This window comes from Pelobates fuscus, chromosome 3 (genome assembly GCF_036172605.1).
Source record: "Pelobates fuscus isolate aPelFus1 chromosome 3, aPelFus1.pri, whole genome shotgun sequence".
NCBI classification, from domain to species: Eukaryota; Metazoa; Chordata; class Amphibia; order Anura; family Pelobatidae; genus Pelobates; species Pelobates fuscus.
In genome coordinates, this window is record NC_086319.1 from 48,066,091 (window position 1) to 48,088,166 (window position 22,076).

Consider the following 22,076-nt stretch of genomic DNA (forward strand, 5'->3'; position numbering starts at 1 on the left):
ATTAATATAGAACAAGGCCCAAAAGGTTGAAGTGGGTATCAGAGGAAAGACATCTGCCACCTTCCCTGTGCCAGGAACACCCTTCTGCAGGCTCCAGATTTACACAATTTACTGTTGCCGAAGATAGCTGGCACATTTATTTTTATAGCAAATCTGAAATTTAGCATGTGCTCTGGTCAGATGATTAGAGATGGATGTTCTATATAAAGAAGGACGGTGGACATACAACAGCAGAAGCTGTTCTTGGCACAAACAGGCTGTGTCGAGAACTTGCCTTATTCAGAGGCATATGTCAACAGTCAACACAACAGATCAGATGAGTTATTTTGGTGTTTAGAGATAAAGAAAAAAGTGGAGGTACTGCTCGAAAGACTGCTTCACTCACTCAGGTGCCTTATCAGCTTACAGGAGGTAAGCTTAGAAAAATAGAGGTGCCAATCTAACTGGAACCAAACCTGAGAACTAGAACGAGCAAGCTTTCTGAGAGTCAGTCTACGGAGGCAGTTAGTTTGGGTAATAGATAAAGTGGCCCATCATCTGGTGTCTCAAATGATGACACAAAATTATTTTTGTTGTTATTGTTGTTGTTAACACACATTGCAAATATATAATCTGCAGTAGGGATCAGCTTCATAGCTGCCCCTGTTAACTTAAAAAATAATAATTGTTTAGTGTTCTCTGATGGATTGGGTTCTAAAACACAATTTAGGAAAATATCACTTGAGACTTGCTGTCACAACTCCGGCTGCCACACAACACTCGCATGCTCCAGTGGGAGCCACGAGGCCGCCTCGATGTTTGTTGTCCCGTGCCTCTCATGTCTGGCTGAATACTGCATGCTCTACTCCTTCTGACTCAAAGGCCATACAGCCTATAGGTAAACTCTCTCTTTCTCTTACATTCTACCAGCTGTTTCCCTATTCTGTGTGTAAGGGTCACCCCATCCTAACACTTGCCTGTAATGGTTTCGCAAGCACTACCATGTGTCACGTCTAAACATTTGATATGAAGGAACACAACTGCAGATTTCTTATAGGTTGAATATTTATTATAAAAAGTAAAAGGTATTGACTTTAATTCCAATTTACAGGTACTGTAGCTTTAAGTAATAAACGATAACTAAAGTCCACAATTATAGGCACTGTAGCTTTAAGTAGTAAACGATAACTGAAGTCCACAATTATAGGCACTGTAGCTTTAAGTAGTAAACGATAGCTGAAGTCCACAATTATAGGCACTGTAGCTTTAAGGAGTAAACGATAACTGAAGTCCACAATTATAGGCACTGTAGCTTTAAGGAGTAAACGATAGTAAATTGCAGATACTGAATCAAATAAAGTCTCTTAGTAGAATTAACGGTTTAGGTGATAAGTAGTTACAATAGCTGTTCCATAACTTTAACAGAAGCAAGACTGATGCAGATAACTGATATGCAGTATGAGTTGAAGTTAGCTGTAACGGGGTTGGTTTTATCGAAGGACTTTGGAGACAGGTAATAACAGCTTTTAGATGCACCGCTTATCACATTGGTTTTACTTAGCTTCCGGCACATAGAACACTGGTTCCCGAGATCTCCTCAGAGGCGTTTATCCTGGATGGAGAGTGTTAAGCTTTTAGTTGTGGATGAGGAGAGGTGAAGGGAACTTGCAGAGTCTTTCAGTCCGGTCTGGTAACAGAGGTTTTCACAACGAAGTTGTAGCCGGTTCGTGAGTACGGAACGTAGTTCAATAATCCAGCCTAGATCAGCTGGTGCAGTCAGATTAAATAGGCAGACCGTGTCATAAAGGGGTGTGGCTAGGCTCCGTGGAACCAGGAAGTAAGAGGATACCATAGTTAAGGCATGACACCATGACACTAACATTGTTATTTATTCTGATTTCTCATCACATTTTTTATTCTTTTGTTTTTGTTTGTTATTTTCCTACAGGTCCGGTGGCAATATAGCTGCAAGTAGTAGAGACATTTTAGTGTACACTCACTTGTGCTGGGAATATATCTAAACAGACTAAAATGAGCTGCATTCAGATCCAAGCTCACAATCTTTTATAGAAAATATAACAGATCTTTAAACTAACATCTGAGTGCTAAGTCAAGTTGCTAATATGAACACTAGTTTTAAAAAATTACATTAGTATATAATTGGAAATAAAACATCCATAAAAAAACAATTGAAAGATATACATTTAATAATCAGCTATCATTAACAAAATCATTATTGGGGTGCTTTGAAAGCACTGGTGGTCTTAAAACACAGTATGATGATATGGTGTGACTTAATCTTCATATTTATTTTCTATGCCTCCACAATTTTTTGGTTTGAGCAACTTTACCCTAACTCCAGGTGCCCCTTTACCATTTGGAATTGACTGCAGGATCTTAAACGGACAGGCATCACTTTGAGACAACAGTCTTATTCAAAAGCTTTAGCTGAAGCCTTTCTCTGCTTATTCTTTCTTTTTCTTTTTTTTTTTTGCACCAATCAGTGTTGTATCCCTAGGAATACTGTAAAAGTGCATTAAGGATGCCTGGCAGATTTATATATCTGCAGTCAGAAGTTTTCTACACCTTGCAACAACCTGACAGGGGAGAAGAGAGGGAGTTTGGTTCAGGGTAATTAATGCAGTTCGGGCTCCAATTTCTCTCTCCTGTTTCTGTCACTGGTGGGATTTGTCTGAAACTGAAATGGGTGGGTAAGAGCAGGGGGTGGGGGCTAAAGAAACCCCCCTAGCTGAGAGGGGTGTTCAACAATGCAATCTGGCCAAGTTTATAGTAAGTTTATAAATGTTTATTACATACTTCTCATTTTTTTTAAATTAGTTTTTTTTATTGCTCTATTTTGGTTTGTATATTTGTTTAAAGTTTTTGCTTGCTGGTTTAAAAACATTATTGTTCAGTTATTCACGTCCCTTTAAATCTGAGAAGATCATTTTGAAGAAGTGGTGTGCTTGCACACATTATGGTTAAATGGTGTAACCAAATCCCCATATTAATACAAAGTATCCCTATAAAATGGAAAATAATTTGAATGTGTGCACTGTTCCCTTAACGTGCTTTAGAAAGACCTAGCTCAGATATAATATGACTAGGGAATAATGGCCCACACAATAGGAAAAATAGAAAAACGTAAGAATCGTTTGAAAGATAAATAGAGTATTTCCATGCAACTAAAAAGATCCCAATTCATTAATTACATTTGATCCAGCATGAGATACATAACCTAGTTTTGGTATTGACTTTGGCAATGGGAAACATAAGCAATAAACCCATGGGGAAATAAGAAAATAAAACAGAATTATTTTTTTTTAAAAAGTATGAAAATCAATGTAATTAAATTTTAAAAAGTTACTATGATGCAGGATTAAAGAGAAATCAAGCAAGGATTTGGAAGACCAGGAATGTTTGGTTTTTTTTCATGTTCCACGGCTTTTCATGGGAATATTGATTTCACACATATAATGTATGGAAGAAAAAAAAACTGCAGCGCAAGTAACACACGGATAAAAAGCAATCAGACTGCAAGTCTGGGGTTAAACATCTGCAAGCAAGATTATAAATAAGCTCAGTTAGAGACCTTTGGGCATCAGTTGTATTACCAGAGAAATGTCATGGATACAGCAAAAAAAAAAAATGGCCATTTTTATAAGAACCGAATAAGCAATCAAACTGTGTGTAGAGAAAGCAGGTGCTGTACTTATAGAGGTCATGCGACTGCAAGAAATTATGGAAGAATTAATAAATCAATTTGCTTCTAACCATTGTCCTTTCTTGAAGTGTCTCAATCCGTCAAAGATGTGTATATCAATTACAGGATACAAAGTAGCATTGCTTCACAGGAAGGTGCCCTTAGTATGAATTCAATTATACAGTGATTGGTTTTCAAAGAATTTAAGGACCTTTATAAGAGCTGAATGCAAAAAGGGGTATTTTTTTGGCCATTGATTAGAGAAAAAAAACATTCCAACAGAATAATAAAAATGAATAGAAATATTGAGTTTAGAATTGCACAGAGGGCAGGACAGATGATCGGATAAAATAAGGAAAATATTATACAATGATAAAGGACAGTACTTAATTGCTCAGCACCTTTAGTATCTAGATAGAAAACATGAACTATTATTGATATAGCAAGAAAAAAAAAGACAGGGCTTTTCAGCTGCAACTCCCATTGCTCTCAGACACAGCTGTAAACTATCCTTTTAACTGTGAATCCAAGCTTAATATGGTGGAAAGACACATCCTCATCGAACATCGCATTTTAAAATCTGGGAACTAATGTACACAATATCCTCCTTTATAACCATAACAGCCCCGAAACTGCGATGAAGACTTTTAGCAAGATGCAAAAAACAGCTGTGGTAAATTGCTTTCAGTCAGTCACAAGTGCATTTAGGAGGTCAGTCGTTGATCCTGGGTTATTAGGCCTGAATCGCGAAGAGCATTTCCATTTTTTTTCCAAGGGTGTGCAGCAGAGTTAAGGTCAGGGCTGTGAGCATGCAAGTCATGTTCTTGCTCAATATCTCAATCTCACCGCATTCTTCATGGCTTTCACATTTTCCATGGGCACATGGCAATGCTAAAATAGGACAAGAGACTTTCGGGCTTCTGTGCAACTGCTCAGCCATACGACCATGTTTTGTGAAGCTTTATATGCTTGTAGACTTGGTTTACAACTCTGTAGTCTGTGTAAAAACTTTTGAGGTGGAGCAACTCTAACACATAGAGTTCTATACCACTCAACTATCTTATTTATTTTTCTCATTCTTTTTTTTATGCTTGCGGAAGTAGGTGCAATAACAGTGGATTTATAAGACAATTAAGAGTGTCAATAAAATAAAAAAACGCTATAATGTCAACACATTAAGACATTTTGAGAGATACAGCTCATGGAGACAGTAGGTTGGAGCAGTAAAGGCCACCAATCAACCTTGATACATCATAGTTAGGGAATAGATCCATTGCATATTTTTGAACATGGCCAGAAAAATGATTCGCTTTTACAGTTCAATGAGGCCCTCCACGCCATACCTCACTGTCACAATAACAATCCATGAATACAGTATATGCACCCACTCCCCAATAATTGTCTCCTGATTGGTAGAGAACCCTCTCAGGACTTGAAAGGGGAAAAAAGACAGAAAAGAAAGAAAAGAAGATGAGAAAGAGAGATAAGGTGTAAAGAAGGTTGACGCAGAGGCGGGAACCGGGGACGGCCTTTCCCCCAAGTCACCTGGCTGCCCTAAGGGTCGCCTGCAAAGCCCACAGCTCCCAAACCTCAACTATTTTATTCTGTCAGTTTGATTGGCCTGATACTTCATGGCTGAGCAGTTGTTGCTCTAATCAGCACATAACACGGAGCAGGCACAAGTTTGGTACAAGTTTGATAAACTAACTTCTTATTAAAGTGGCATATATAAATGTGTCATATTGAAAGTCTATGAGCTCTGCAATACGGGCTGAATGTCTGTGGAGATTGCAGGACGCTATGCGTGATTTTATACATTTGTTAGCAATGGGTGGACCTGCACTATCTGAACCCACTAATTAGAAGAGCCATCCACATACTTTTAGCCAGTATAAAGGAGACTGGAATATACTAATATTTGGGAGTTGCATTTGTTTATATTATTATAATTGGTCATGTTTATGAACTACAACTTCTTAAAACTGAAAATTCTTAAAGATCTACCGTGCCTTTGTCATCCATCAGGGGCTCAGAGACCATGCAAAAAGACTGGATTATATGTGGGTTCTAACATTCTGTACAAAGCCTTTGTGTACACTATTACCCTCTCTCTTACTGGTCACTTATAAATAGCTTAGGGGACATTTGAACATAATACAAAACACTACCGGCCAATAGTTCTGGGCTTTAAGGAGCAATCTCAAGTTCTGGCTCTTGATCTAACAGTGCATTATTATTTATATAGTGCAAATATAGAAAGAAGATATTTGACAAGTGAAAAGGGCCCTTCTCAAGTGAGTTTACAATCTATGAGGATCTCCGACAATATCTCACCAGGTATAGCAAAACAAAGCATCAGCGCTAAAAAAAACTACAAAGAAAAATGTTGTAAAGGCAGCACACCAAAAGGAATATGGTTCTCTCACAAACCCTAAACAGTTATGGAAATAGAAAAAGAGAATGGGAGAAAGGTAGCGCCAATAATAAAATGTAACAGTGTATATATACACTTAATATGAATGCATGTTATCTACACATAAGAAAGGTGTTTTTTTTATATAGAGAATTTATCTGTAATGTCTCTCTTTGATGACGTTATTGTTAATCCCTATAAAAAAAAACCCTGTCTGCCAGGCTTACTATCTATCTCTACTTGATAAAGCCTTGAAAGGTGAAACGTGTTGTAGAAGAATTTTTTATTTATTTTATACTAATAAAGGAACATTGGCTATTTTATACAACATTTGTGCCATACTTCCTTTATTTATTACAATCAACTTCCTGGCATCCTGATTACCGACTCTAGGAACTCATACCACCTATGCCCTATACATCGAGCAGTGAGACTGCTTGACCAAATGTGAGTACTATATAACAGAAAAGTGTTACAATACTTACCGTAATTTTTCTTTTCCTGGCCAATATCCATGTCAGCATCACCTGTGGGTTAGCTCCTCCCTCGTAGCTGATAGGACAGGAATCTAAATTTCAAAGGATGGTATATAAGGAGTCCACCTCCCCTGAATAAGCAGTCTTGTAACCAAGTCAGTCCAGAAAAAAGGGAACATGGATATTTCTGTTTTCCTGGCAAACCTGTGGGACTTCCCAAGAAAAAGTAAAGTGTGGGTGATAAAAAAAACTATTATACCATATCAATGCTATATCAAATTTAATCAAACATTAGTTGTGGAAGTAGGACATTTCTCCAAAATGAAGAGGCACAGGAGCCTGAAACATCTAGGCGATAGTGCCTCACAAAAGTGTTGAAAGATGACCAGGCTACAGCCCTACAAACTTCTTCTGTAGACATGTCTTCTGGAGACATGTAACGAATTTACCCGGTTGATGAAGCCACAGGAGTAGTGGCGAAACGCGTTCCGGATTTGGCACATTGTTGCAATTTTATTTGTGAAATTTTATTGATGTGAATAAATGCATTATTTTTTATTTTAAATTTTGCATCCTGGTTCCCAGCTTCTTATACTACCAAAGAAGGGAGTGCAGCCCTTAGTCTTCATATCGTTCGGAAATTGAGTCATTACTTAATGACTCTAATTTTGTAAGTACCCATTTGGGATTTCTTTCATACATTTTGGGCACTGTACATATATCTTTTATAGATATCAACATATTTTACATTTCTTTAAAAGAGAAAACTTCGATCAAAATCGATAAAAAGGTGATTTATTAGTTTCATCTATACTGATAAGCGCTACATTCTTTTCTGTTTGCATTTTCTGTTACGGTGTTATTGTAAGGGTACACTTGAATGTATAGCAGCTATATTTGAATTTCTATTATATTGATTTATTGAAATTATTAGTACAAATAAGCGCTCGTTACAATTGTTCTTTTGTCTTCTGTAGAAGTATCTGCCAAATAGGCCGAGACAGCCCGAGGTCGAGAGAGCTTTAACACCTTCCGGCACTGGATGGTCAGTGACCCTGAATTGCAGAAGTAATCCATCTCCTGATAGTAGAAACAGAGGCAGATATACATTTATGGTAACCAAACAAGTACAAAAAAAGGCTATTTGACTCACTAAATTCTTTAGTACGATCAAGGTAAATGCGTAAAAACGTAACCACATCCAAAGTATGCCAAAAGGATTCTTCAGAAGAAGAAGGGCTTTCCAAAAAAGAAGGTAGGATAATCTTCTGGTTTAGGTGAAATTAGGAAAGGAACCTTTTGAATGAATATCGGAACCAACCTTAGAACCGCCTTATGATAAGATGAAAGAGCTTGTAATTCTGAAGCTCTTCTGGCTTAGGTGATGGCAACAAGGAAAACAAATTTCAGTGTTAAGATCCCTAAAGATGAAGAATCCATAGACTCAAAGGGTGTGCCTGTCAGACTATGCAAAACTGTAGGCAAGTCCCATGTTGGGATGAAGTTTTTAAACAGATGGTCTAATTTTCATTGCTCCTTTGTTAAAACTCCTTTGTTAAAACGTTTAATCATAGGATAATTTTACTTTAAGAGAACTAAGGCTCAAACCTTCATTCACAACATTTTGTAAAACTTCAAACAAATAAGGAAGATTGAAAGTTTCAGAAACTATTCGAAGATCAACATAAGATTTCTAGAATTCCATTGTATACTTTTGACATAGTGTGACTGCTAGCTTTGAGAATAGTCTCCACTACATAATCTGATAAGCCTCTAGCTTTCAGAAAGTTCTTCTCAATCTCTAGGCCTTCAAATGGAGTCTTGCAGGATCTTTGTGGAGAATTGGACCCTGTGATAATAGGTTCCTCTTGATTGGCAGTTCCCAAGAAACGCCTTGTGACAGACTTAACAGCAGTGGAAACTGAGGCCTCCTTGGCCAATGAGGAATAATTGCTATCACCTCTACATTGTCCTTCCAGGTCTTTTTGAAAGTTATGAGGATTAATGGAAGGAGAAGAAATACATATCACAGCCAAAATTTACATCTCTGTGTTAGGGCATCTTGACCTTTGCTCTTGGGTCAAATCTTATGAAATAGAGAAAATGGGGAACTTGTTTGTTTCTGTAGTTCACCATCAGATCTATATCCGGTGTTCCCCAAAAATCACTTGTCACTTTGATTACAGTCGCATCCACTTTCAGTGTTGTGTTTTTTAAATAGTAGAATCAATGGCACCCAAGAAAATGATTTGAAGGTAACGTTGAATTCATGATATTCTTTTTTTAGTGGGAGCATTTTCAAGAATTATGTGTTTGATAATTGTAATGGGAATAATACAGTATATTGACTTTCCCTTGGGTTGCAAAACATGTCTCAGGGTGGGTGGGAGGGGCTGGGGGTTATCCCCTGTGGCGGAACCAACCTCGCCACTGGGCATTGGAGAAGCCTGTTTGCCTGCCTCCTGCCTGCTGACTATGGCCCCTGGGAGATTTGACCCTTTAAATACAGGATTTGGGCATGTTGTATTGTATTATGCTGCTACTGGCCCTTTAAGAACCATCTGGGGACATACTGTGGAGTTACTGGGTGGCCACCATTTCATGTATCAGAGGCAAATGGTGAGAACAATGCATGAAGCACATGGTGAGAACAATGGATGGCGGCCATTTTAACTCACAGACACTGTTGTGACTTTTCTACACGGTGCCATCTCGCCGGTATTTGGTGCACAAAGACATCGTGCAGTAGTTTTAAACTATACAACGGGGGACACATTATACAGTAATTATTTTTTATATAATCTGTATATGTTCTGCGGAATCTGCATTAAACTGTATCTTCGAAACTACTGAACGGATCTGGGTGGTTCACCCAGATCCCCCGGTTCTGAGGATATACTTTATATGGGGTTATTGCATGTTTTGGGGTCCCTGTGATATGTTTTATAAAACTGTATTTCTCTGTCTGTGATAATTATATTACCCATTGTGTTCAGTAATTATATCACAGGCAGAGGGGAGGATTTTGTGTGGGAGTGTCTGTGTGTATTGTACGCATTGATTGGTTGTTCTGTAAAACCCTGTGGGCAGTACTATGTTTGTGGATTGGGAATAAAAGAGGCTGTATGTGCCAGTACAGTCAGTTCTGCTTGGCCATCAACACGAAGTGTCATCTCGTTATTGGGGGAATTGGATCGTATGCTGATTGCCAGGAGTGTAAGCTGATTGTATGCTTTTCCTGTTCAGCTGTTTACAGCATTCAAATGCTTGAGAGCATTCATATGCTTCTCCGGTTCGGTGGTTGTGGTGTCTGCTGCAGTGCTTGGAGGCCTCAGGAAGCGCTAGGAGCATCCTTCAACGGAGGTACCCAGTCGGGATGCCCGTCGATCCGTTACATCCCCATTCTGATTTTATCAGATCATTTATGGTGGAGTATATAGCTGTCACAGTTCTTACCTTGACATCCAGACGTGGTCGCCCCATAAGTACCCAACAGGGGATTTGAACCTGGGTACTTTGCTGTCCTATCTACCTTTGATCCACAGCAGTTCCTAGTCCTTGGACTTACTGGCTTGTCTGCAGCACTGGGGACTGGATTTCGTCTATGGCTGTGCTTCACCTGACTCAGATCAGTCACCAGCTGGGTATATAAACACATTTTGCCCTGGGAACTTTAGCAAGTCTTTGATCCTGTTGTTGTGTTCAGTTCCTGTGTTCCAGTCTCTTGAATTTATACTCCAAATTGACCGAGGCTTCTGTCTTTGTTTATCCTGACCTCTGGCATCCTTTGACTTTGGCTATCCCTTGGCTATCCTGCTGCTTGTGTCCTTGTCGGTACTGCATTGGAATCACCTTTCCTGCACAGCCCCTGTGCACAGATTCACAGCCCAGGTGGCTTCTTATCTGGTCACCTTGGACTGTGTCTATCTGCAAGGGTGAGCAACATATCTGCGCTACAAACTCCCACCTCAGGTAAGAACCCCAGACAATAGGGAAAATAATTCTTCTTCTGTGCAGGTCCTCAAAGTATATATATCTGAGTCCTTATCTTCTGCACAATCCTCTGGGATTATTAGAGTGTCTCTAATTAGATAACTTAGTGAATCAACCACATAACCGTCGAGGTTAAAAGGGTAACCCATGCTCTCTTCATCCTCTGATGAGTTAGAGCCCTCATGGATATGAACCTCTGACATAGAGTTTGAGGAATCTTCTCTAATTACAAACATATACCAACAAAATAAAACGTATTAAAAACCTTTAATATCGAATTATAGTAATTCCCTTACCTTTATTATTAATATTTAGGATGGTTAAAACTATTGGTGGCATTTTGTACCAGGAATGGGGTCTGAACCCACGCGGACATTTGCCCATTGGAACATGTACCACGAGTGGGGTTTGAACCCATTTCAATAGGATATCAATAATATTTGAGATGGTTAAAACCATCAGTGGCATTTGAGGACACTATTAATAATAATCAGGGTTATAACCAACATTAGCAGCAGCAAATTCACCAAACAAACCATCCAGAAGGACCTTTAACAAACCTTTTCAGTGAACTTCCTTAAATTTCACTCTGGCCCATTAAGGCAGTTTGGCATCTTCCTGTTTGCACTGAGCATGTGCAATCGGCCATTTTGGATTGTTTAGATAGAATCACCAAGTCTGGTTGTTAGCAAATTGCACTAAACAACAGCACCAAAACACAATTTTTTTTTAAATGGAAAAGTTATGAAACAGGTCTGCCAGAGGTCACTGAAGTCAATAAAGATGAAAATAATTACTTACAAAGCCAAAATCGACCACGGCGGTCATCTTGGTACACCCAACATAAACTTAAGGTAACCAGGCTCTCTTACCACCTCATCTTTTATTTAATCGTTGTAGTCCCGCAAAAGCCAATATTCAATTACTATGAACTATCATAGTAATCTTAACCCAGGGAGTCCTAAACTGCTTGGGCTGTATCTGAGTTATTCCTTGGGGAGATAGGGTGGACTCCCCAGGCATGCCATAATGAAAAACTAATGGCAGGTGAACTTTAAAATAAAACTGTTGTGCTGCCTAACAGCTGGAAGACAGGAAAAATGACTGCTTATTCTGGGGAGGTGGATATACCATCATTTGAAGTTTGGATTCCTGTCCTATCAACTGAGAGTGATGGTGACATGGATTGGCCAGGAAACATACTTTTATTACTCCTGGATTTTATATCTACAGAGAGCACTATCTTTTCCTCTTTTTATTTGTTTTGTATTACCCTGGGCTCTTTCGACGACACTACGCTGAGAGACCTAAATTTTCCACCTACCCATATATCCTAGAAGTGGGGATAATACCACTCTACGATGTTTATACCAGAGCTGGCTCTAGCTCCGGTAAATGTAAATAGGACTTATTTGTAATTGGCACAGTACTAATCTCTGGAATATAATGTACCATTGGATCCTTTTTTACTGTTTTTCATATATATGCATGTTTGGATTTCAAGCCGTACATGGCCCTAAACCCAATGTAAGACGTCTACCTCTATCAAGATTTGGTTGTTCCCCTACAAATGGTATTTTATCTCAATCTGATTGGACTTTTTTACTGTGGACCTTTGTATTTTATTTTATATACACTGTTACATTTTAGATATATTATTTTATTATTGGCTCTACCTTTCCAACCAAGATTCAAACCTGGGTTTTCAAGTTCTAAGGCAGTGGCGTTATCACTTCTCTAACATGCTAAATAAGAAACAAACATTACAAATGGAATCTTTAAACATACAGGAATCTTTTTGCAGATAGATTCCCCTAAATTATAAACTTGCAAAAGCCAAGATATTAGGTAATCACCAGTTTGGTGCTTCCATTCAAATACAAATAATAAATATATATTACTTAATTCAATATTACAAAATGACTGTATTATGTCTGCTAAGTATAAACAGTAATTAAGCATTCCCGATAAGATACAACCATTGCTTTATAAGAGCTGTATATGAGCAGTTTTAAAATTGTACCACATAGTCCTCTGGGATTAGGAAACGGCAACGCTTTATACTGCAATACTTTCCAACCGTGCTGTTGTATTGGCTGCAGGCCTAGCAAGCGCAGATTGATAAAAAAAACTTTATTATCAATATAACATTAAAAAAAAACGTGTTGCTCATATACACGCTTATGGTTTTCCAATCTGTTGCAGATCTTGGTTCATTTAAACAGTTTTTTTTTATTCTTCCAAAACAGTTTAGAAGAGTTTGAAATAAGGCATAATCTGAGTTTCTTTCCTGATTGTTTTTTCATTAATGCAGTCCTACAACAATATGTTTAATTGTGTTTTTCTGCATTAAGAAGAATTAGCAAGAAATAAAAATCTTTAAAAACTTTTTTTAAAAAGTGAATAAGACCACAAGAGTAAGAACGCAGAGAAATTGTATTTACTTGCTATTAAACGTTTGACAAGCATTATATTCTCCTTCCGCTATGTACCAATAGTTGTGCCTTTGAAATTATCTTTGCAATAAAACATTGGAGTTTGTGGCAAAGAGAGGGCGATGAATCCATTAGAAAAGAATGATTCTAACAAAAGCCATTGTTCTAGAAACTATCTTGGAATTAACGAGCAGTGCCCTTATTCAACTGCCGTCAATTGCAGAAGCCTCGTGAGATCTAGCTTAATGATTCCCTTAAGTAAAATGGCATTCCCAATACCTAGAACTCAAAGACTAACCGTATTCTTTCTAGCAAGACACCAATTTCCATAACTTTTTTCTTAGCACACAATAAGAGGATTTAAAGTCGTGGCTTAGTGGGGTTTTTTTGCAGCCGTAATAAAAGGTCAAAGGACTAACTCATCAATCTCAGTTGAAAGTGAAAAACAACATGTAACATCACAAAAAAAATATATATAGCAATCTCAGAAAACTCAATCTATACGTAATGGAAACTGATGGTAATATACATTTTTATTTTGAAAAAGATATACATAGCTCGCAGTTTCTATGGATAAATCTTGGGTTTACTGTATCAGTCATTCATCAAAATCCTGAACATGTTGCTAAATTGATGGCATTTTCATATACTTGGAGTTGTATGTATTATTGTAGGAATCAGACCCTGAATCCAATAACTTGCACTTGAAATATATATTGATGGGATACATATTTTACTATTTGTTAATCTAAATGACCTTATATGTACAATTTGTACATATATCTCTATATAAAAATGTCACAAAGAAATGCCTTTTGAAAAAATGAATCAGTTTTTCATGGGTGTAACAGATGAACATTTTATTTTCGCATCTCTAAATCCTATACTTTTTTTTATATAAAATCTAAAGCCACATTAAAAAAAAAGGTTTTCAACGAAGAACACAAGACTTTTCATGAATATGGAACATCACTTGTCAGAGGATGGAATGCAAATAGAGTAAAAATGATGGGATGAAGTCGAACGAACTATAGCCATAAACAAATAATAATAAAAATAGAATAAAAAAAAATGCATAAAGAGGTCAGAATTCAAAGTGAATTTCAAATTTAAGGCCAACATAGATTAACTGGAAAAATTCTCTAAGCCAACTATGATATCAATTCAGCTATATTGGCTTCAAATTTAAATTCACTTTGAATTTGCATTGAATTCTCATATATTAAATAGACCTGCAAAAAGTTTTGTATTTTTTTTTACTCTCTCTCATGTTTTACCTTAGCTAAAAATTCCTGATGTCTCTGGGGAGAATGGGTCACTTGTACCATCACATGAAACATTTGTAAATTGTGATAAACTACAACAAGGCTAGGTGGGGCAAAGGTTGAATAAGATCGACAGCAAAATTTGAGAATGGAAAATTTGCATACATTTTCATAAAAAAAAAAAATTTAAATATATTTACTGATAATATTTTAACTCGGGCATGTCATTTCATTCAGAACAGGTATTGTACTAATATAATTAAAAATAATTGAGGCATGTCATTCTGTTTGTTTTTCAACTTACTGTTGCCAACTTTTGTACATCTTCATCGGTGGCTCCAAGAGATGCCAAGCCTATCTCTTGTGAAAACTGTGCAAACTTTGGATCTGCGAGTAAAGGGACATGCCCTAGTAATTCATGACAGGTATCCCTAGAAAAAATAAGTTATATAGTTAGTTTAAGGGTGAAGGACAAACATGTGTGTATTCTTCAATTATTGACCGACCTCAACAATACGGACCTTGGTAGAAAATGCTAATACATAGACCAGTGGTTTCCAACCTTTTTTGGACCAAGGTACCCATCAGTGAGAGAAAATTTTTGAATATATACCCACTTTACCTAGTTATTTAAAAAAAAAACTTTTCTTTAAAAAGCTGCATTAAACCAATTACCTGTAGTGAAAGTGTTTTGTGGCAGACTTATGGCGGCTTGAGGCACACTCTTTGAAAACCACTGTCAATGCTTTTTTTGGTCTTTAAAGGATGTTTATCATTGAAATTACACTTTAGAACACAATAGCAATAAAATAAATCCCTAGTAAGAAGCTGCTCAAGGAACATTTTCAGGGTCAAAGAGCAATATGGGACAGAGATAACAATCAAACAAACATTTTATTGACCTTAAATGCATAGGAATAACATCACCTTGTTCCTGTTCTTTTTCAGATAACAAAGTACACTGAGCCTATGTAGAAAGTCTGTCCTTAACACAAATCATTACCATTGCTTCTATTCATTTTCATAGACATTCTCCGGCCCATCGTACTTGTAAAATGTTGCCACTTCTGATTAAGTTCAGGAAAGGATTTTCAAAACATTGAATCTCTCCGGTGATATTTTAAAGGAACACTTTTAAATAGTCGGCTTTACTGTCAAAACTCACTGCTCCAACTTCCCTAGTGAACCATGTAGCAGCTTATTGCCATGGGTATGGTGCATCGAGTTTTTGTTTGGACAAAAAACTAAGGAAACTATCCGTTTTCTGGGCATTTCCACAAAAACGTTCCCATTAAAAAGCAGTCTGAGCACTGTAACCACTAAAGGCAATTAAAACATACTTGTGCCTCTCCCCTTTTGACCACCCCGACATCACCAAACAACTCTCACCTTGCCCCCCCACATTTGCCTGTCACCTTGTGCACCCCAAAATCCTCTCTCCTTATGCCCCTACCTCACCAAATTCCCTTCACTTTGTCCTACCTACCTCACCCAATCCTCTTTACCTCAAGCTACCCCGACCACCTAACTCCTATGAACTTATGCCCCATCTCACCAACATCCGCTCTGCCCGTGACCACCTCCTGTCCATTGTCCGCACTCGTACGGCCAACTCATGCTTGCAGGACTTCTCGTGGGTGGCTCCCATCCTATGGAACAGCCTGCCTACCACCATCAGACTCTCCCCTAGTCTTGCATCTTTTAAGAAGTGCCTTAAAACCCATCTCTTTAGGAAAGCTTATGGCCTCCAAGACTAACCTCTACCTCGCATACCTGTCTCTTGCTCTCTCCTAAAGGGCAGCCCACCTTATTTGACTGCAAATTCCTGTCCTAATGTGTTTTACATCCCACCTCCTATAGAATGTAAGCTCGATTGAGCAGGGTCCTCTTCAACCTATTGTTCCCGTAAGTTTTTTGTAATTGTCCTATTTATAGTTAAATCCCCCCTCTCATAATATTGTAAAGTGCTACGGAATCTGTTAGCACTATATAAATGGCAATAATAATAATCCCCCACCTCGTCATCCAGGTAGGGATATCTAGGGTGGCCATCTTTATGTTTGTCTGCGACAGCCTGTCTGCTGGGCCCACTTGCTGCCAGACCCTTCTCTGGTCATACTCTATGCAGAACTAAAATGTCCACATTATTTTGACAGCAGTAGAGGTGCAGAACTTTAGGTTCCAGGAAAGATCAAATCACTCAAAAACCGAGGGACTGTACCCAAACACTCATTGCACCATAATCACAAAAATCGTCACTCTGACATCAGTAGGACAAGAAGCAGTGACAGAGTAAAGGGATTGAATTGGATGGAAAATGGGAAAGGTAAGAACTTGACCTGCTCTGTCCCGATGAACGTTTGTTTATGTGAGCCTAACATGAACCAGCTTCAGCCTAGAGTGGCACATAGCAAAAAGAGGACACAGACTCTGCATTCTCAAAGACATAGATCAAAGTCATATTACATCCACGTATCCATGATTTTAAAAAATGGGCTTCCTTATCCCTTTAAGGTATATTTAAACAATAAATATAGTTTACAGAATGTTTGATATTTTTAGGGTGAAATTTTATAGAACTCCAACTCAACAAATCATAAGTACCAATATTACTTTTATTTTGTTCCAAAGAAGTGCAGAAATGAACCAGCTGTCTATCAGATTTGCGATCAAATGAAGCGAATACGGTATGAGATACCTACCTGGTATTTGCTACATTAAACTGCAGCTGTCTGCAATTTGAAATGAGAATATTATGGTCTTGTAGAAAAAAAAGATGCAATTCTCTTTTCTTCCTTTCGTACAATGAAGTTCAAATGTATTCAGAAAGGGGAAATATCCCTGACATTAAAAAAGAAACGATATTCTGTTTTCTAGACATTTTTGCACTCTGTGTGTAGCACTGAAAAAAATACAAGTGTAAATAATACACTATTCCTAATATGCAGTAAAAACCTACAAAACATATCCCAACTCTTTATTATTAGCATACAAACATTCCATTCAATTTTCAAAAGCAATTAAAAAAAAAAATGAAACACTTGTGTAAACCCAACACATTCTCAAGTAAAATATAGTCCAACATAAGGAAGGCAATTTGGAATACATTCAGAATTAAAGCTAAACTGTAATTATTAGAAGATATACCATAATAACTCTTTGGTTTTTTTCCTGTTGCTGCTTTGGCTCACTAATTGCTTCCCTCCCCAGTTTAAATTAGCTTTGTATAATTTAGACTAAAAAACAAGGCTAGTTAGTGTTGGAATTTACGTTGTTCAATTTACGTATCATTACGGCCTTCCTATTAATGTGTTCTTAGCATTTCGGCCACGAAAATGTTCCTTCTAAGTAAATATAATTATATCCCTTACTGTGTAAGAGGTAAATTGGATGCGTTGTATATATTCATCCAAATTTATTCTGTAGTGTGTGTGTGTGTGTGTGTGTGTGTGCGCGTGTGTGCGGATTTTTTTTTTTGTAGCAAGTGTGATAGTTGTACGAAACAAGGCTACTAAATATATTCAAGGTTGGTTCAAAAAAATCTTTCAGTCAATAAAATTTTCAGTTAATGCACATTTCAGCACAACTATGACAGACGGAACGTTATTCAAAATGAAAACAGATTGACTTCAGAATGAATCAGTCACGATGTATTTATAGAGCTAAATAATGGCAGTGATGCCTAATATATCATCTCCTACATAGATGTTTCTTTTATCTGAAAGAGAGGAATGGCACAGGTCTGACACAGTATTTTAGCAAGCATACCTTTGTAATGCAAATTACTTGAATTAAGTACTTGCTTATTTATATTCAAGCCCAAATCCACACAGCCAAACAAAAATAAGCCAATATAATGCACGTATTTTATACTTATGATTTCTACACTGTAATCACAAACTACAGATTTTTGTATTCAGTGTACACATCTATATGTTTCTACGAAACTGACTTCTGACTATTGACTGAGATAATAGTATATATTGTGCTTGGCAAGGCTTCCTTTCCTCTAATTCATAACTAATGGGTAACAACAAACGTCCCCCAAAAACGCTTGATCCAATAATTTCCTGCTTTGAGAGAAAACGCATTCAGAGGACAAAAGCCGCAGTCCACACATGTCCATTATCGCAGGTTGTTCGAGAGTGCTCTCTAATTATATTGATTTTGAGAAATAGTGTTAAAGAACCTACACAATAACACACTGAGCTCTGCCTTCGGAAGAAGAAAATAATTGCATCTCGAGAAGGAAATTTCTAACATGTATTTTCCTATAATCAGGTGAACCCAACCTTTATTGATTTTCTTGGACAGAAAATGACAGATGTTGTTCATTATCCTTATTGTGCACAAGGAAACGTTAGCATAATTGAATGTGCTATTATTTAAATGTTGCATCCTCTGTTGAATGTTAATTGTCACAGCAAGGTTTAGTCGTGCTACATGATAGAAACACGGCGTACTCACGGTTCAGGAGTATAGAGAGGGTCTGAGCCATGGCGAATATATTGGGTGCAATGAAATACGCGGTAAGCCAAGCCAGCAAGAAAGTCCCTAGGAGAGAGATATCCAGCAACAGGCCGTACTGTGAATCCAGACCTTTCTAGACAGAACAAGAGACATAAATTAAGTTAGAACAAACTGTTATGAAACATTTATTAAGATGGCAACAGTGAAGAATTGACTGCGAATTGGAAATATTTTGGCCATAAATTGGTTGTGATAGAAAATTTGTAGAGTTGGAAAATTTCCCAAAACAGCTATTTTTGGCATAAAATTTGTAATCCTTTTGTTAATTCTTCACAAACGCGCTTTTAATGCATAGCTACAAGATCGGTGATACAGATCGGATTATTTACTAAAACGGGAATTGATAGGGATTTTACGTTGAATTTCAATCTTAAGGCAAAAACATCTGAATAGAAAACATAAGCTGGCTTTCCAAGTTATTGTAGCCCGAAGTTTGACCTTTCTGATAATTCACACTATAGTGAATAACCCGGTATATATGTGAGCCTTTTAGAATCATTTTTATTTCCACATTTCTCTGACTTGGAGTATGAACCGATCAACAATGGTTGTTTAATTATAGATAAACAGAAACTGGTTAAATAAATAGCTTATAATAGTTTTTATAATTTTTTAATACAAATAATCATACACACTAACTTTATCAATTGTTTTTAATTCACCCAGTGTTGGCGTAAGCATTACATTTACAGTCATTTCACTCAACAGGTGGAGGGAGGAGAAACCACAGACTCTGCATTTAGCAATTTCCAAGAAAAAAAAATTATAATGAATATTTTCAGCAAGCAGTGGGCACATACATTAAATATATATATAAAAAAAAAAACAATGTGTGTGTGTGTGTGTGTATTGCAATTAGTACTTAAAAAGTTACAAGATAAATAAGAGTTGAGATTACTCTCTTGCTCCCACGTGTGGTCACTGTGTTTGAAGATTTTTTGTTTGTTTTGAGTCAGAAAGAATTTTTACAATGAATGCAAGCATATTACCAGGGGAGCATTTTGGCATTCTCTACTCATAATCGCTAACATAGGCATCTAAACAGTCCTGATTCTCCTGCTTTTGACATGCTAGTAAATTCTTTCACATTTAACTTGACACTGTAGCTAATCGCTAAACAGGCCGCAGACCAGATATGAATCACCATCTGTGATCAGCTTTGATCAGAGTGCGTCGTGCCTGCCAACACGGCTAAAATATAGCATTATGTTAACATTCGCTGTCACTATACACTTGCATGAATCTTATCTCTGTCCTCATGCTGTGACTGAAGTACAGGAAGGACCTGAAGGCACATGAGGCTCATATCAAAGCATAAAATATTAAATGGTATCGGTGCCAATATGGAACCAACGTGCAAACTTTAAACGTATTGCTTTCTAGAATGTATTTAGGTTTGGAGTTCATCGCCTTCCCACTAAATTTATTCATTCACTTACTTACAACATAGCCGTGATCATTTTCAACCCTAATCGGCTATCTTATCTTTGTCCCTTCATTCCCTTACAGAACTTTATTCTATTACCTATCTATCCTCCCCCATGTCCACCATGCCAAAATGGTCATGTCCATATTTCGTGTTCCCAATCGATGTAGTCAATTTTGCGAGTCCTTATTCCCTGCTCACCAGTCATTCTGCCCAAATTCTTATCTATATATCTCTTCACCAACTAACTTTTCCATATTCCTTCATTTCCCACACTGGTCAGAGTTTTAATATTCTTATCCTAACCGAAATTCCAAATAGTCCATCCTGTCACTGTGCCTGCCCATTCCTGCCACCTGCCCATTCTCCACCAGCTCCTATGTCAGTATAGCGTTCTTTCCCAAATCCTGCACCATTCTTCCATCAATTGTGTCGCTGTGTCACAGTGTCAATTTAGGATACAGCATCCATGCATACAAATTATGACGGAAGCAATGTGGCATTGCCTTGTTTCTGGCATTCATGTACGTATAGGGCGTGCAGGAATGAACAAAACAACATCTATCCCACAACTCCTACAAAAACCATTTCTCTCTGTTATCTAGTGCTCTGCTCTAAGCAGGATGTATCCACAATAGACAGGCCAGCAACAACACCAGACATTCATTCTACCTAATTTGGTATGCAAATTCCCGACAGATTCCCACCCTGATCCTCTCCCTCGACACCTAAAAGGCTTTTGACAGACTACTTTGGCATTTTCTCTTCGCTGTCCTTCAAAAATTTAGATTCTCACAACCTTTCATAGATGCTCTACAAATGCTCTACTCATCCCCCACAGCCAATCTACTCCTCACCTCTTCACACCCACCATTCTTCCGAATACTAAACGGAACTCGCCAGGGATGCCCTCTCTTGCCTTGTCCCTTGAACCACTCCTTCAATTACCTCCGGGCAAACGCAGGCGTCCATGGCCTGATCATCAGAGGCGATAACTACAAAATAGCTGCTTACGCTAACGGTAACCGACCATTACACTCTCTTCCATTCCTCTTAACTGCTCTGGACGACTACGCCGCAGTATCAGGCTACAAATTAAATATTGACAAGACTGAAGTCTTACCCATACACATAGACCACTCGACACTTAATGCCCTACAAATACAATATCCGTTTAATCTCCAGGCCTCTACAATTAAATACCTAGGCACCATTCTCCCTGCCGACCTGGCACAAACTTACAGCCATAACTACACACACCTACTCCTGCACCTACATGTATAGCTTGGAGGAAAGACGAGACAGGGGGGATATGAGAGAAACATTTAAATACATAAAGGGAATCAACACAGTAAAGGAGGCGACTATATTTAAAAGAAAAAAAACTTCCACAACAAGAGGACATAGTCTTAAATTAGTGGGGAAAAGGTTTAAAAATAATATCAGGAAGTATTACTTTACTGAGAGGGTAGTGGATGCATGGAATAGCCTTCCAGCTGAAGTGGTAGAGGTTAACACAGTAAAGGAGTTTAAGCATGCGTGGAATAGGCATAAGGCTATCCTAACTATAAGATAAGGCCAGGAACTAATGAAAGTATTTAGAAAATTGGGCAGACTAGATGGGCCGAATGGTTCTTATCTGCTGTCACATTCTATGTTTCTATGTTTCTATGTTAACTCAACAAAGCCACACAGGACCTGGAGAATTGGGAAGACATGTCAATATCTTGGCTTAACCGCTTGGCCTCAATAAAGATGAATCTATTACCGAGGTTTTTATACCTCTTCCAAGCCCTTCAGATACCCATTGCTACATCCAACTTCAAAACGTTTAGCACCATTCTGTACCTCTGCTT

At 37.8% G+C, this 22,076-nt stretch overlaps 1 protein-coding gene across 1 annotated transcript in view; it reads right to left on the reverse strand.

The window, feature by feature from the left end:
- The window catches only part of TPH2 (tryptophan hydroxylase 2), a 195,983-nt gene that overhangs the window by 126,752 nt on the left and 47,155 nt on the right, over positions 1-22,076 (reverse strand). The window contains exons 7-8 of the mRNA XM_063445125.1: positions 18,732-18,867; positions 14,569-14,695 (exon numbers count right to left, since the gene is read on the reverse strand). Coding sequence (XP_063301195.1) covers positions 14,569-14,695; positions 18,732-18,867 — 263 coding nt within the window. The remainder of the gene's footprint in view (positions 1-14,568; positions 14,696-18,731; positions 18,868-22,076) is intronic.